General features: G+C 45.0%; 1 protein-coding gene across 7 annotated transcripts in view; it reads left to right on the forward strand.

The window, feature by feature from the left end:
* TRAK1 (trafficking kinesin protein 1) overlaps window positions 1–15222 on the forward strand; it is a 126712-nt gene that overhangs the window by 43950 nt on the left and 67540 nt on the right. Inside the window, exon 1 of one of the 7 annotated variants that reach the window (XM_075315183.1) lies at window positions 4510–4809. The exons of the other annotated variants lie outside the window; for them this stretch is intronic. Coding sequence (XP_075171298.1) covers window positions 4695–4809 — 115 coding nt within the window. The 5' untranslated portion in view covers window positions 4510–4694. Of the gene's footprint in view, window positions 1–4509; window positions 4810–15222 lie in introns of those variants that run through there. 7 annotated transcript variants of the gene reach the window in all.

Raw genomic sequence — 15222 nt, forward strand, 5'->3', positions numbered from 1 at the left:
GCAATGCGAGAAAATCTGGCATTGCACGCTGACCAATGTTAGTCAATGAGGGCGAGCAGTTTGTCAGCTTTTCTCATATACAGATTCTGGATGCGAGAAAAGGAGCAGCATGTTTCAAGTGAATATGTGCGAGAGATACATCGGACTGCACTATGATGTTACCTCAGTGCAGTGCGATATCCGCACAGGCTGACAATGGAGGAGATGGGGGGGGATTAACCCCTGCCTCCCCTCCGTAGTGCCCGCCCTCAGCTTCACAGCTGTGACTTGATTGCAGGATCGGGTCACAGTCACATGACACTCAGCTCACGCTCGCAGCAGAGCCTGAGCCGGGGGTCATTAGCATATCGAATCTGATGCTTTTAAGGCTTCTGCCACACTCACGTGAAATTCACGCACGTGCCGAGAGACACGTATTTTCCCTGCGTGTTGCGTGCAGGTAAGTACGTGTCTCTGGTACGTGCGTGACACGTGTGTTCTACGTGTGCTATCCGCGATAGCACACGTAGAACCGGTAATTAACATACTCACCTGGTCCTTCCTGCTGTCCACGCTGCTGATCCTCGGTCTCCAGCCCTCCCGTCTCCCCGCTGCTGCTGCTGCCAGGCAGTGAAGTGAATATTCAATGAGAATAATGAGCGGCGGTCGGCAGCAAGAGGCAGCAGCGGCAGAGACAGGAGGGCTGGAGAAGGTGAGTTAATGTTTTTTTTTTTTTCACTGACGTGTGTTTTTCTCCGGCGCGTGTCACACGGGACCGCATCCACACTACACCCGTGTGGTACGGGTGCGGGCCGTGTGACACCCGTGCTGCGGGAGAAATCACTGACATGTCAGCGCTTTGAAAAACGCACACACGTACAAACGCACACGGACACACGTTCCGTGTGGTTTTACGTGTGTGTGCCTGCTACAATAGGGTAGCATTGGTTAACGTGTCTCCGTGCCGCCGGTACGTGTAAAAAATGACAAACACGTGCCGGCAGCACGGATGTGTGGCGCAAGCCTAAGCTAGTGTGAGTCCAGCCTAACTCCTTCCTCAGGACAATCATATCGATGTGGTTATCCTGATGAAGCAGTTGTATTAAGTTTGAATCATGTAGACAATAAATCACTTTCTTAATTCTGATCTTGTATCCTTCATTGATCAGCAGCGCAGATTCACTCCATGATCCATTGGTATTCAGTTTTCTAAAATAAAAATTCCTCATTACATAGTGTTGGATGTTTTATTCCCAAATCCTCCCATATGTATATTGTGATGCCTGACGGTCAGCTGCTATAGATCACACTATGCGGTGCGGTAATACGGTACAAGTCCCAATGATCACAGTGTGCACTGCCCCTGATACACAGACAAAGTAGCAAGATGGTCTTATGTGTACAACAGTAAACAAAGTCACCATGCGTCTGTGGTATCTACATCTAGGCACTTTGTGAGACCCCATAGTCTCCCCTGAAATGTATGCCTCAGGCATTGTTCACACAGCAGTATTTTGGTAAATATTTCACATCGATAATTGTAAGCCTGAACGAGGATTGGGTCAAATATGCAGTAGTGCTGCAAATGCATGTATGATACTTTTTCTAAGTCCTGCGACACACATCCATGCCGCCGGTACGTGTTTGCCATTTTTTGCACGTACCGGCGGCACGGAGACACGTTCAGCAATGCTACCCTATTGTAGCAGGTACACACAAGTAAAACCACACGGAACATGTGTCCGTGTGCGTTTGTACGTGTGTGCGTTTTTCTACACGCTGACATGTCAGTGTTTTCTCCTGCAGCACGGGTGTCACACGGCCCGCACCCGTACCACACGGGTGTAGTGTGGATGCGGTCCCGTGTGACACGCGTCGGAGAAAACACACGTTTCGGAGAAAAAAAAAAACCTTAACTCACCTTCTCCAGCCCTCCTGTCTCTGCCGCTGCTGTCACTTTCTGCCGACCGCCGCTCATTATTCTCATTTAATATTCACTTCACTGCGGCCGGAAGCAGCAGCAGTGGGGAGACGGGAGGGCTGGAGACCGAAGATCAGCACCACGGACAGCAGGAAGGACATCAGGAAGGACCAGGTGAGTATGTAAATAACCTGTTCTCCGTATGTTATCACGGATAGCATACGGAGAACACACGTGGCCCGCACGTACCAGAGACACGTACTTACCTGCACGCAACACGCAGGGGAAATACGTGTCTCTCGGCACGTGCGTGATTTTCACGTGAGTGTGTCGGAGGCCTAAGATTGTTCCACTCCTTACAAATACTCAACTCCCACCAAGGACACCATCTGCAATGAGTTTGTATGTTCTCCCCGTGTTTGCGTGGGTTTCCTCCGGGTTCTCCGGTTTCCTCCCACACTCCAAAGACATACAGACAGGGAACTTAGATTGTGAGCCCCAATGAGGACAGTGTTGCCAATGTGTGTAAAGCGCTGTTGAATTAATGTCGCTATATACCGTAAATTATTAATATTATTATAAGGTTTTGTGCACACAGAGTATTTGGAGAGTGGGTAAAAAAAATTTAAAAAAAATGCAGAAGTGGTGCTTGTGTTTCTATTATACAGTACTTTTCCTGTGATTGTTCAACTCCTGGTTTTGGCTTACAAATACTGAGGTAAAAAAAACTCAGCAAATACTCAATGTGTGCACATGGCCTAAGCAGTCATGTGACGGCAAGTTTGCAATATGCATACTCCCGGTCACATTCCAACTAATCGTGCTCAAATCACTTGTATTGAGTGATGCTGTGCACATCTAGTCGGAATGTAACCGGGAGTACGCACATTGTAAACTTGCTGTCACATGACCTCTCGGTCTCAGTCATGCATTCGGCTCTGGATATTCCTTGTGACGATTTACAAGTCTGCAGTCACATAAAGTGACTGCAGACTTTTGTGATAAGCCTGGACAATCCCTTTAAGGCCTCTTTCACACGTCCGTAAAAATCACGTTTTTTTCACGGACGTATCAAAGGTGTGTATTGCCCTCCGTGTGCCGTGTTTATGGCACACGTGTTCTCAGTGTGCCATCCGTAATAATACACGGAGAACGGGAACTTTCTGCTCACCTGTCCTTGGCGTTGCTGTCCGTGGTTCTGATCTGCGGACACAGGCCCTTCCCACTCCCTGCTGCTGCTTCCGGCCCGCAGTGGAGTGAATATGGTATGAGCATAGTGAGCGGGGATCGGAAGCCAGTGCCAGCAGAGACAGCAGCGCTGGAGAAGGGGAGTATAGAAATTCCTTTTAATTCACAGACACGTGTGTTTCCTCCAGTGCGTGTGACATGATGCTGGAGAAAAACGGACATGTCTACGTGTGGAGCACACGGGCACATGTATGGTCCACACGGTCCATGGCAAAACGCACATGAACGCAGACCCATTGATTTTAATGGGTCTACGTGTGCCCTTGTCTCCGGCACATGAGGAAACGGACCAAACACGTACCAAAGACACGGACGTGTGAAGGAGGCCTAAGAAAGGCAATGATTACTTCCCCCCCTCAGGAAAAATGACTAAAAATACCCGAAATGACTGTGGTCCGTGCTCTGCTCTCAGTGTAGTTGTATCCTGGGGCCGTCCGCTTCTCGTTTGTTTCATAGGTGCTTAAACTTCCATCATAGTTTTTTTTTTTTTTTTTTTTTTTTTTTACATAAGCAAAAAAAACCCCAAAACCCGCTGGTAAAAAGTGAGCCCTGAATGAAATAAACCCCCCTGAAACCGTAGTAGAACACTCCCTGCTGCCTGCCTGAGGCCTTACATGACGTGCTGCAGCACGATACAAGTTCTTGTTGTGCTCCCTGGGCATCTACAGGGTCCGCGGCTGTATGGATACATGTTCTGTGTATACGGGCAGGTGACCTCGTGTGACCACCGCCTCATACGTGGGCCACTTTCCTATCGGGCTGTGATCGTATACTGACGCATTATTACGGTCATTAGATATTGTGACACTTCGCACCTGAGGTGTTTTATAGTACTTATTTCTCAATATTTTTCCCCATTGTTGTTTGAAAGACTCTTACACAAAAAAAAAAAATCCCCCTCTGAATATCAGCTTTTCTTCGCCCACAGGGTCAGGCATTATTGCCGCTTTCCTCGGCTGTGTGGAGGGAAGCCATTAGCTATATATAGCACGGTGTGCGGAGGAATGAGCGCTGTCATGTCACCTGTGGGGTTAATGAATCATTGACAGGTAACCCGCGGCCCCCCCTCTGCGAGGTGTAGTATCCGCCCGCACTTCCTCGCTGTAGTTGCTATGAAACTTGTTAGGAGCATACCATTTGCATAGCAATGGGGGAGGCCACACTATAATGAAGCCTTCTTTATCCTCAGTAACGTCTCCTGAGCCTATGTGTTTCTGAGCCGTTTCTTATAAGCTATCGCTGCACAGCTGAGGCTCTGATCCCCACCCCTAGCTGCAGAGTGCACAGGTTACAGGTGCTGCAGATCACTTGGGTGGATCCCAGTCCCTGCTGGTTACTTATGTGTCAGTGGGGAGAGTGCTCAGGTTGGATCACAGCCCTCTGCCATAAGTATGTGAGTGATCAGGGATGCTGCCCCATACATGGGGCTCCCGCTGTCCTCTCCCCGTGCCACATATGCGGCCCCTAAGGGGCCACTCTACAAGTGCCTTTAACTATTAAGATCTAGCCTGGATTGTCCTCCAACCCTTGGAAATATCCACTTCTAATGATGTCCTTTATTGAGCCGCTGATTGAAGAGGAAAGCTATGAGTGCGACTGTGAAGATGACCAGGGGATGCTGTGTGATGATTCCGCCGATCAGCTGGAGTTTATGGAGGAAGGTAAATGTGTGGGGTGTCGTGAGACGTGGTATTGCGGTATATGTTGTGTCCAGGTTTGGCGGATGCCTGGAATGTAACCTTCTGATGTGAAGTACCCGGGGTAACGTGATAATGTAATGTTACCACTGGTGGATACTTGACTTCTACAGATTAGATCTACTGTTATTTTTTTTTTGTGTTGCTATTTTCCCCTTGTCTGAATACTTAGTACAAAAAGCCAATGCAAACAATACCAGCAGGACTGTGCCTTGGTGGAAACTGTACAAGCAGCAGGGGAATAGCCTCACATTTGGATCCACATATAGGCAAGTTACCAAGAGTGTAGCCTAGTAGTATCCAGGGAAGGTTATAACTAGTGATGATCGAGCACCGCCATGCTCGGGTACTCGGAACTAGTGATGATCGAGCACTGCCATGCTTGGGTACTCGGAACTAGTGATGATCGAGCACCGCCATGCTTGGGTACTCGGAACTAGTGATGATCGAGCACTGCCATGCTCGGGTACTCGGAACTAGTGATGATCGAGCACTGCCATGCTTGGGTACTCGGAACTAGTGATGATCGAGCACTGCCATGCTCGGGTACTCGGAACTAGTGATGATCGAGCACTGCCATGCTTGGGTACTCGGAACTAGTGATGATCGAGCACTGCCATGCTTGGGTACTCGGCACTAGTGATCGAGCACTGCCATGCTTGGGTACTCGGCACTAGTGATGATCGAGCACTGCCATGCTTGGGTACTCGGAACTAGTGATGAGCAAGCACTGCCATGCTCGGATACTCGGAACTAGTGATGAGCGAGCACTGCCATGCTTGGGTACTTGGAACTAGTGCTGAGCCAGCACTGCCATGCTTGGGTACTTGGAACTAGTGATGAGCCAGCACTGCCATGCTTGGGTACTTGGAACTAGTGATGAGCCAGCACTGCCATGCTTGGGTACTTGGAACTAGTGATGAGCCAGCACTGCCATGCTTGGGTACTTGGAACTAGTGATGAGCCAGCACTGCCATGCTTGGGTACTTGGAACTAGTGATGAGCGAGCACTGCCATGCTTGGGTACTTGGAACTAGTGATGAGCGAGCACTGCCATGCTCGGGTGCCTGGTACTCAGAGTAAGATGCTTAAATGGACACTACTTGAGTATAATGGAAGTCTATGGGAGCTCAAGCTTTTTTCCAGGAAATCTATTCTAGAGTTCCCCATTGGCTTCCATTACATTCGGTTTGTCTCCATCCGAGCATAAACTGTTCCTTACAGGTACTGAGCATGGTAGTGCTCGCTCATCACTTGTGACAACAAATCAACCAAACCCATTATGGCTGAAATGGAAACTGTGATGCAAATGTGAACAGACATGTAGCGGATGTTTACAAGCGGGCAGTGTGGTGCTGAAATTTTTCAGATTGCTGTAATTCCCTGACTGAGGCTTGTTGAAATCTTTGCTCCTGTCATAGAAACATGCTTGGTGTGAATATCGCCTAAAATCTTCTAACCGTTATCATTTCCCACCTATATAGTTGTATGACAATGATCCATTGCTACTTAATTTTTATAAGCGGTGTTCACACTATATATTTTTTTTTTCTTGTCATTTAGAAAAAATCCAGCTCTATGTCCCACACATTGAGCTTAGTGTATTTTTACTTTAAGGTGATCTTGAATCAGTGGATTTTCCACTTGTCTCACATGCTTGGCTTAGTCTTTGTCATGTCTTCAATTTGTGGAACTTGTTTCTCACCAGTATGTGTAGAATTACCTGCTTGACCGTACTCGCACATGCTCTGCCATACGTGTGCTGTACGGTGGGACTGTGCCTTCTGATGTCATTGTTCTTTAATAATTTACATTCCTTAAAAGTGTGTATGTATGTGTGTATGTATATGTGTATGTGTGTACATGTGTGTACATGTGTGTACATGTGTGTACATGTGTGTACATATATGTATATGTGTGTGTGTGTGTGTATATAATTTGCACACACTGGGGGTTGTGTCATGGCTACGTGTCCAGTGACCTTAAAGAAAAAAAAAATAGCCGGGGTTTTGGTGTTCTCCAAATTGCAGATGTTAGGGTGGTGGGTTTAGAAGAGAAAGTAGGACTGTGCATATCAGACTTCAACATGCTCAGTTTTACTCTTCTAATAGGAAGAAGCCACTGACATAGGGGGTCTGCCAGATGCTCATTTGTTTCCATTTCAGGTGTATAACACCTATAGTGTAAGACCTTCCTGTGCATCTTTCCTTTTGGCACTCTATCGGTATGTTCACACACAGCTTTTTTGATGTGGCTTATTTTCCTGCATGAAATTCACATGGCTAGAAAACGGCAGTGTAATGTATGCACGTTTTTGGGGTGTTGAGGGGGGGGGGGGGGATTGTGTGAGAAGTGTTAACCTGTTTAAAACTTCATGGGGAAAATTGCAATTTATTATTTTATTTTTTTAAACCTCAAAAGCCAAAAACTGCACAGAGGAAAAAAACTGCACCATGTGAATGACACTTTAGAACTTCACTTCATGGGATTTATTATAAAGTGCAGTTTTTGTTTTTCTGTACTGAGAAATAAAACCGAAAAAATGCAACTTGTGAAGAAGCCCATATGCCAGGGTCCTGAGCTAGCCTGCTAATGACTTGGCTAGGAAGGAGAATTTTTGATGTCTTAGGCCATGTGCGAACGCTGCGGATTTTGCCGCGGATTTCGCTGCAGAAATGCTGCAGAAAATGTTAACATTTCTGCAGTCCTTCTCCAGCAAAATCTATGGGGATTAAAAAAGCCGTGCGCACACTGCGGTTTTTTTTTTTTTTTGTCCCTGCAGATTTACTCGCGGAATTTCCGCTGCGGAATTAATGTGCATGTCACTTCTTCTTTTCTGCAGGTTCCTGCGGTTTTGCCATTAATTATTGGTAAAAAAAAAACCCGCAGGGTACAACCTGCGGCGAAACCGCATGATATGTATGTATGTATATATGTATGTATGTATATATGTATGTGTGTGTATATTTAATTTTTATTTTGAAAAGGGAAGAGGGAGGGCATCAACAGTATAGGGACTTTAATGTCTTTTAGCCTAATGCTTTACAATGTATGTACTAAACTGCTGCTAGATAAAACCCTGCCTGCCTACATATTCAAGTCAATTTTCAGAATTTCTTTTAATGCTTGCTATGTGTTAAATTACCAAGAACTGTTGGTTCATCTGGTTGTGCTCAATACAGCCGTGTATAATTACATGTTCTCTTGTCCTGTTAGTAATATACCACATAATATTCTAGCCATAATCTATCTGGAAACAGGCCGGTATTCCATATACATTGAATATAATAATCCTGTTCCTTTCTGCAGAATGTGACAGGTATCCAGGGACTGAAATCTTCCGCTTCATTCCGCCTCCTGAGTCCATACTAAAATAGACGCCATGTGGTTTTACAAGATCAGCTTTATGGGAACACAGTGTATTTTAATGCATCAATATTCCTAACATAAGTCTATCACATCAACTATTTGTTTGGCCTCATTCATTTTACTTTTTTTTGTTTTTTTTTATCATGGATACCTCACGTGCCCATTATAACCTACGGTACTTTTTAACATACCTGTATTTTTACACAGTGTCCTTGTAACACATCTAGACATCAATATAATTTTTATTTTTTTATTGCAGCACAGATGGCAAGGGCCAAAACAAATCTATGGGTCCATAAAAAATAGGCACAGTGCACGGATCTCATCAGTATATGTGCCGCCCCAACAGCGGATCAAACCGCTCGGATCCGGGGGTGGTATTCGTTCGTGGCTCAAGGGTCTTCGGACCTGGGGGCTTAGGGGCCAAACTCAAATGTAAAAGGGAGTATTTACAGGGGATTTGGTATAGATTGTGACGCCACCCGTGGTGTGCGGTAATTGGGAGTACCGCCGCTGCCGTTGGGAGTACCCGGGGTGATGGAGTGGGGCAGCTAGGTGACGTTGCCCTCCACGGTTAGGGGTACACCCTGGGACTCTGGTGGGAGATACGGGAACGCTGTGCAGGGGTCAGTCAGGTACTCGCTCAGCAATGAAGCAGACGCTGAGAATAGGGTAAACAAAGTTTCTGAATGCCGTTGCCTCTCAAGGGGAGCTCGTCCGGGTCCCATCCCCTGCAGTGCTGCTGGTGGGCTGTACCTGCCTCCTGGCACTAAGTTTTAGATTGTCCGTTGTGGTCCGGTAGCTTGGAGCTATTCGGGACCCGCTTCCCACTGTGGCTAAGTGTAGGAGCCTGCTCTCAGAAGCTCACGCTTAGGATTTCAGTGGGCTGCTTACTAGGAAAGCCCTATCCCCCTCGTTGCGCTAGTGCCCCCAATCTCTGAGCTGGTGGGAACAGTCCATAAAGGCCCCGTTCTCCTCAGGTTAATTGCCGAGTTGCCTGAAGCTTCTCCCCGACCTAGGGTCCGTGTACCCTGTCGTGCCTTCGGTCCTGGACCGGTGATAGGACCAGGCTACTGACCGTCCTCCTTGATGGGTTCCAGGCACCTAGCCTCGATCCCCTGCGACCGGGGGTCAGGCTCCTCTAGGTCAAGACCACTGTCTGCAAACTAGTTTTCCTGTCCCCTGGGAGCTCCAACTCCCAGCTTCCTCAGAGCTCCTCACAGCTCGAGGGTCACTACTCAACTGACTGACCTTGACACCTCCCACCTCCCTGTCTGACCCCTAGGTGGGTGGCCCTATTCCTGCTTAAGCAGCCCACTGGTGTGCCTGACAGGTGTGGTGCAAGATGTATCTAGGATTTGTGAATGCTGGTGGAGGCAGCACCGCAGGATAGAGACCCAGAACCATGGGGGGTTGAATACTGCACGGGTAGGGCAGTTTGTGCAGTACCCTGTGACGACCTGAATAGTCCAGGAGCGTCACATATGCAATGTCTGTTGTACATGTTTAATATTGCAAAGTATAGGAGAAGCTTTGTAATTATATTTAGCCATATGTGAAAAATACTGATGGTAAAAACACACAGAGATGACGACTCACTGATACCATTCGGTCACTTGCATGTTTAAATATGAACATGTGAATGAGGCCTTAGTTTGCTCTGAATCCTTGTAAAAATGTAACTTGGCTGGAGACGTGGTATCTAAGGGTATGTTCACACGTTGCTACTTTTTAGCTGCATTTGTCTATAGTACATGTTTAAAGTTTCATTCAGCACAAAATCGGCAAAAAAAACCACAGCTGCACTTTTTTGACTCATGACTTTCAGTGGTGAAAAAGTAGCAAAAACACTGAAATAATTTACATGCGGCTTCTTGCAAAAACGCAGCAATTTTCAATTTCCGTCAAGAAAAAGTGTGTGCATGTATGAGATTTCTGGGATGGTAGACTTTGCTGGGACTGTAAAAAGCAACTTTAAATATGCATAAAACGCATGAAAAAAATAGTAAAAAAAAAAATTATACATAAACCCAATGTGTGAACATAGCCTAAGGGGTAAAGTTTCTTCTTTCGGGGACCACCAAGCTAGTGTAGAAACGCTATAGTCCATGCTCCTCACCCGGCCAGCCTACTACAATGAGGAGTCTGCAAATTTTTTTTTACTTTTTGAGTTTTTTTTTCTGTATATATCGCTGTGCACGGAGTGAAGGCCAATGTTTCTCGTGTACATTGACTTGTGTGTGTGATGTGAGGCTCGCTGACAGTCGCAGCACGCTGTGATGTCTTCCTCCATCTGATTTGATCTGTGGAAAAAAATCTCAGAACTATCAGAAATATCAGAACTTCCCCATAGAGTAACATTTATCTGTGTGGAATGCGTTTTTTTTTTTTTCCTGTTTTTGCTTTTTAATTGTGTATAACTCTGGCTAATACTCGCATACAAGAACCCTAATACAGCAGAGTGACCTAAACACATGACCCCAGAGTATCCCGTGAAGCTCGCCCCATTGGTATAAACCACAAAAATTAGCAGCAAATAAAAAAACCCATATTGCTGGAACCATAGTATGGCTATGTGCACACAGTGCGTTTTTTTCGCAGCGTTTTTGCGCGTTTTTCGGGTGCGTTTTTGGCCTCAAAACTGCATGATTTTGCTTCCCCAGCAAAGTCTGAGTTTTCATTTTTGCTGTCCGCACACAACTTTATTTTTAAGCTGCGTTTTTGAGCTTTAAAAAAATGGACATGTCAATTCTTTCCTGCGTTTTTCTGCGTTTTCCCCCCCATGCAATGCATTGGAAAACCGCAGAAAAACGCAGCCAAAAACTCAAACGCAGTAAAAACGGATGCGTTTTCTGCCGCGGGTGCGTTTTTGTGCGTTTTTAGCGGCCAAAAACACACAATACAGCGTCAAAAAAACGCAGCGTGTGCACATAGCCTATTGCAGATTTAAAAAAATAAAATAATTTAGGAAAAAAATCTGGTCACTTTTCAAGGTTCAACTAACTGTTAGGATGGCTACCTCCTATAGGTGTAGAGCCTGTCTGCAAACATTGGTCGTGCCATGAGATCGGAGTAAGTTTTAGGGGGGGGGTTTCTCCCTTGTGCTCAAAACACAGATCTTACATCTCTTGCTGAAACCCCTCCCCCCCCCCAAAACATATGATTATCCACATAGAATATAATGGGTCAGTATAAAACATGTCATTGAGCCTTAAGTCAGAAATCAGTCTGTTTCCCAATCTCTCAATGGATCATAATACATAGACTGCTTGAGTTCTGCATAAGGCCTTACACATATGTAATTATGGCGCTGTAAGGCTGGTTTCACATAAGCATTTTTTTAAATACGGCGGCAGGAATGCTTTTTGGTTTTTTTCTTACGCAAAAACAGATTTAATGTTCTGTAGGAAAAAAAAAATCTATTGAGATCCCGATGCCACATTTCTAGCAGGGGAATTGTGGCGCCATATCATTCCTCTGAAGCAAAATAAAATATGTATGAAGTAAGCGAAGCCTCTCCCTCCAAGAGCTGATTGTAGGGATTGAGGCAGAAACTTTGCTATTTGATATATACAATGAATATAATTGAAGATATCCATAGAGCGGGACTAGAGAGCAACTTGTGTTAGAAGTGTCCAAATCCTCAAGATGCCTTCTTAAGTACACCCCCTTTGGAAAGTAAGATTTTATTTAATATCTTAATATAAGAACAATTTCCAAAACTTTGACATGACTGAGTTTCATAGAACATATATATTTTTTTTTTTTTTCGCCTAGAGTGTGAAGCTAAGGTTAATATCATTACAAAATGTTTTTTATTTTACTCAAATTAGTTGATGCAAAAATGAATACGCAATTCTCCCCACATCCAAAACTACTACATCTGGGATTTTGTGACCTGATTTTTTTTTTAGGACAATACCAAGGCTTCTAGGCATGTACAAGTTGGTGATTTATTTTAAAAATCTTTCAATTCTCCAAAAATGACCTCTTTTAGATCCCAAAAGCGGGATGGATAGTTATGACAATTTGTCTCTTCAGAATCCCCCCCTAGATGTTTGGTTGGGTTCAGATCAGGAGACACTGTATCGCTTTCACACTTTTCTTCAAAAATGCAGTAGTAGCCTTAAGTGTATCTTTTATTTTTTTCTTTGTTTTTTTTTTTGTTTTTTTTTCATTGGCATATTGGAAAAGTGCACGTCTACCAAGGGCACAAAGTAACGGCAGCATCTTTTCTTTCAATGTAGAAGAATACACCTGTGAATACCATCAATGAAATATACCATTGCTCCCTGACACCAGCAGTGCTCATGGACCCTCGTATAAGGACACTGCCTCCACCATGTTTCACTATAGGCACCATGCATTTTTCTAAATTCAGTGTCTGCAGTGAGACGTGGTGGTGACAGTTTAATTTTTATGTCTTTTATGCTGAGCACTGTATATCATATATGCAGGCTTTTCAGATATTTTATTATAGTGCAATTGGAGCTCAACCATCGAGCCTTAGTAGCTATTACTAATATTGAGAGCTGTACTGTATCTGGTTTGGCTTCTTACCAGGGAGCGGTCACATACTGCACGTCTTGCTAATGAAACTTTTATCACTTAGTGAAGGTTTGGCTTGGTGACTTAGTATTTATTACTTGTGTATTTTCTCTGCACATGCTCCTTTCACAGAGCAGTGATTTTGTTTCTATGGTAACAATGATGATTATTCCTTAGAATCTCATTTGTCAAAACTCCAGTTATAAAGACCTAGTTTCTACGGAAACAGTAAAGAAAAGAAATCTGGATATAGTGTAGTCTGGTTCTTAATCAAAGGGCTGTGTGTGTATGTGCACATATCGGTAACATGTATTATTACTTTAAACACTTGTGTACCAAGCCTACATTAAAGCCAAATACCAGAAACAAATCCTGATTCTTAAAGGCAGTTACCTATAAGGCTATGTGCACACGCTGCGTTTTTTTGACGCTGCGTTTTTGTGCGTTTTTGGCTGCTAAAAACGCACAAACGCAACCGCTACAATAAACACATGCGTTTTTACCGCGATTTGGTGAGTTTTTGGCTGCGTTTTGCTGCGTTTTTGATCTCTGCGTTTTTCTGCGTTTTTCCAATGCATTGCATGAGGGAAAAACGCAGGAAAGAATTGACATGTCCATTTTTTTTTTTTTAAGCTCAAAAACGCAGCTTAAAAAAAGTTGTGTGCGAACAGCAAAAATGAAAACTCATAGACTTTGCTGGGGAAGCAAAGTCATGCAGTTTTGAGGCCAAAAACGCACCCGACAAACGCACTGTGTGCACATAGCCTTAGGGTAAGTTTACACAGTGCATTTTTGGCGGCGTTTTTGCGTGTTTTTCGGGTGCGTTTTTGCTCAGAAAACGCTGTAACATTCCTTCCCCAGCAAAGTCTATGGGTTTTCATTTTTGCTGTCTACACACAGCGTTTGTTTTTTTTTTTAGCTGCGTTTTTGTGCTGCACACAAACGCAGCATGTCAATTATTTTTGCGTTTTTCACTGCGTTTTCCACCCATTGAGTTCAATGAGATGTTCAAAACTGCAATGAAAAACGCAAGTTGCAAATATAGCTATGTTTTTAGTCCGTTTCGATGACTAAAAACGCAGCTATAAACGCAAGGGGTGGGTAGTAAAGTGACATGTACAGGAAGAGGATTCCTTCTGTCAGTAAACACAGAAGCGTGAATCCTCCCGTTACCGTCACTGCTGTCTCCACCTCCAGTCCTGTGCATGTCAGCTCCCGTGCGGCGCCATGGCCGGGCGGAAGGTGGAGGCAGCTGTGAAATCAAAAGTGAACAGTAGAAAAAAAAAGTCATACTCACCTGTCTGCAAACTCCCGGTGCCATGTCCGCTCCCAGCTCCTCTCCCGGTACCGCCGCTCGGCTGTGTGCTCTCAGGCACGTCTGATATCTGCAGGACCTGGCGATGGGTCACCTGATGCAGTCACCTGATGCAGTCACCTGATGCAGTCACCTGATGCAGTCACCTGATGCAGTCACCTGATGCAGTCACCTGATGCAGTCACCTGATGCAGTCACCTGATGCAGTCACCTGATGCAGTCACCTGATGCAGTCACCTGATGCAGTCACCTGATGCAGTCACCTGATGCAGTCACCTGATCGTAAGTCTCGCGGTGACGCCGGCGCCCGGCCGGCTTCACCTATCAGCTGATCCTGCCGTCAGGAGACGTAATCAGCACATAAGTCAGTATTTATTTATTTTTTTTTTTGCACTGACACATCAGCTGATTGTATAAAAGCCGTTTATACAATCAGCTGATGTGTAATTGAACCTGACACATCATCTGATCGCTTTGCCTTCCAGCAAACTGATCAGATGATATTGGATCCGGATTGGACTGCGCGGGACCCTTGACCCAGGATTACTGCGGAGGGGAGTTCTTTATTTCAATAAAGATGGAGTCACTAATTGTGTTGTGTTTTATTTCTAATAAAAATATTTTTGTTTTTTTAATCTTTACTAGAAATTCATGGTGAACATGTCTAATATTGGCGTAACACCATGAATTTCAGACTTAGGGCTAGCTGATAATATACAGCTAGCCCTAACCCCATTATTACCCAGCAAGCCACCCGTCACCAGGGCAGCTGGAGGAGTTGGATACAGCGCCAGAAGATGGCGCTTCTATGAAAGCGCCATTTTCTGGGGTGGCTGCGGACTGCAATTCGCAGCGGGGGTGCCCAGAAAGCATGGGCACCATGCACTGCGGATTCCAATCCACAGCTGCCTAGTTGTACCTGGCTGGACTCAATAATTAAGCGAAGCCCACTTTTTTTTTTTTTTTTTTTATTTCATGAAATTCATGAAATAATTAAATAAAAAAAAAAAAAAAAAAGCTTTCCTATATTTTTGGTTCCCAGCCGGGTACAAATAGGCAGCTGGGGGTTGGGGGCAAGCCCGTACCTGCCTGCTGTACCTGACTAGCATACAAAAATATGGCAAAGCCCACGTCATTTTTTGGGG

The sequence above is a fragment of the Anomaloglossus baeobatrachus genome, chromosome 6, assembly GCF_048569485.1.
Source record: "Anomaloglossus baeobatrachus isolate aAnoBae1 chromosome 6, aAnoBae1.hap1, whole genome shotgun sequence".
Classification (NCBI taxonomy): Eukaryota; Metazoa; Chordata; class Amphibia; order Anura; family Aromobatidae; genus Anomaloglossus; species Anomaloglossus baeobatrachus.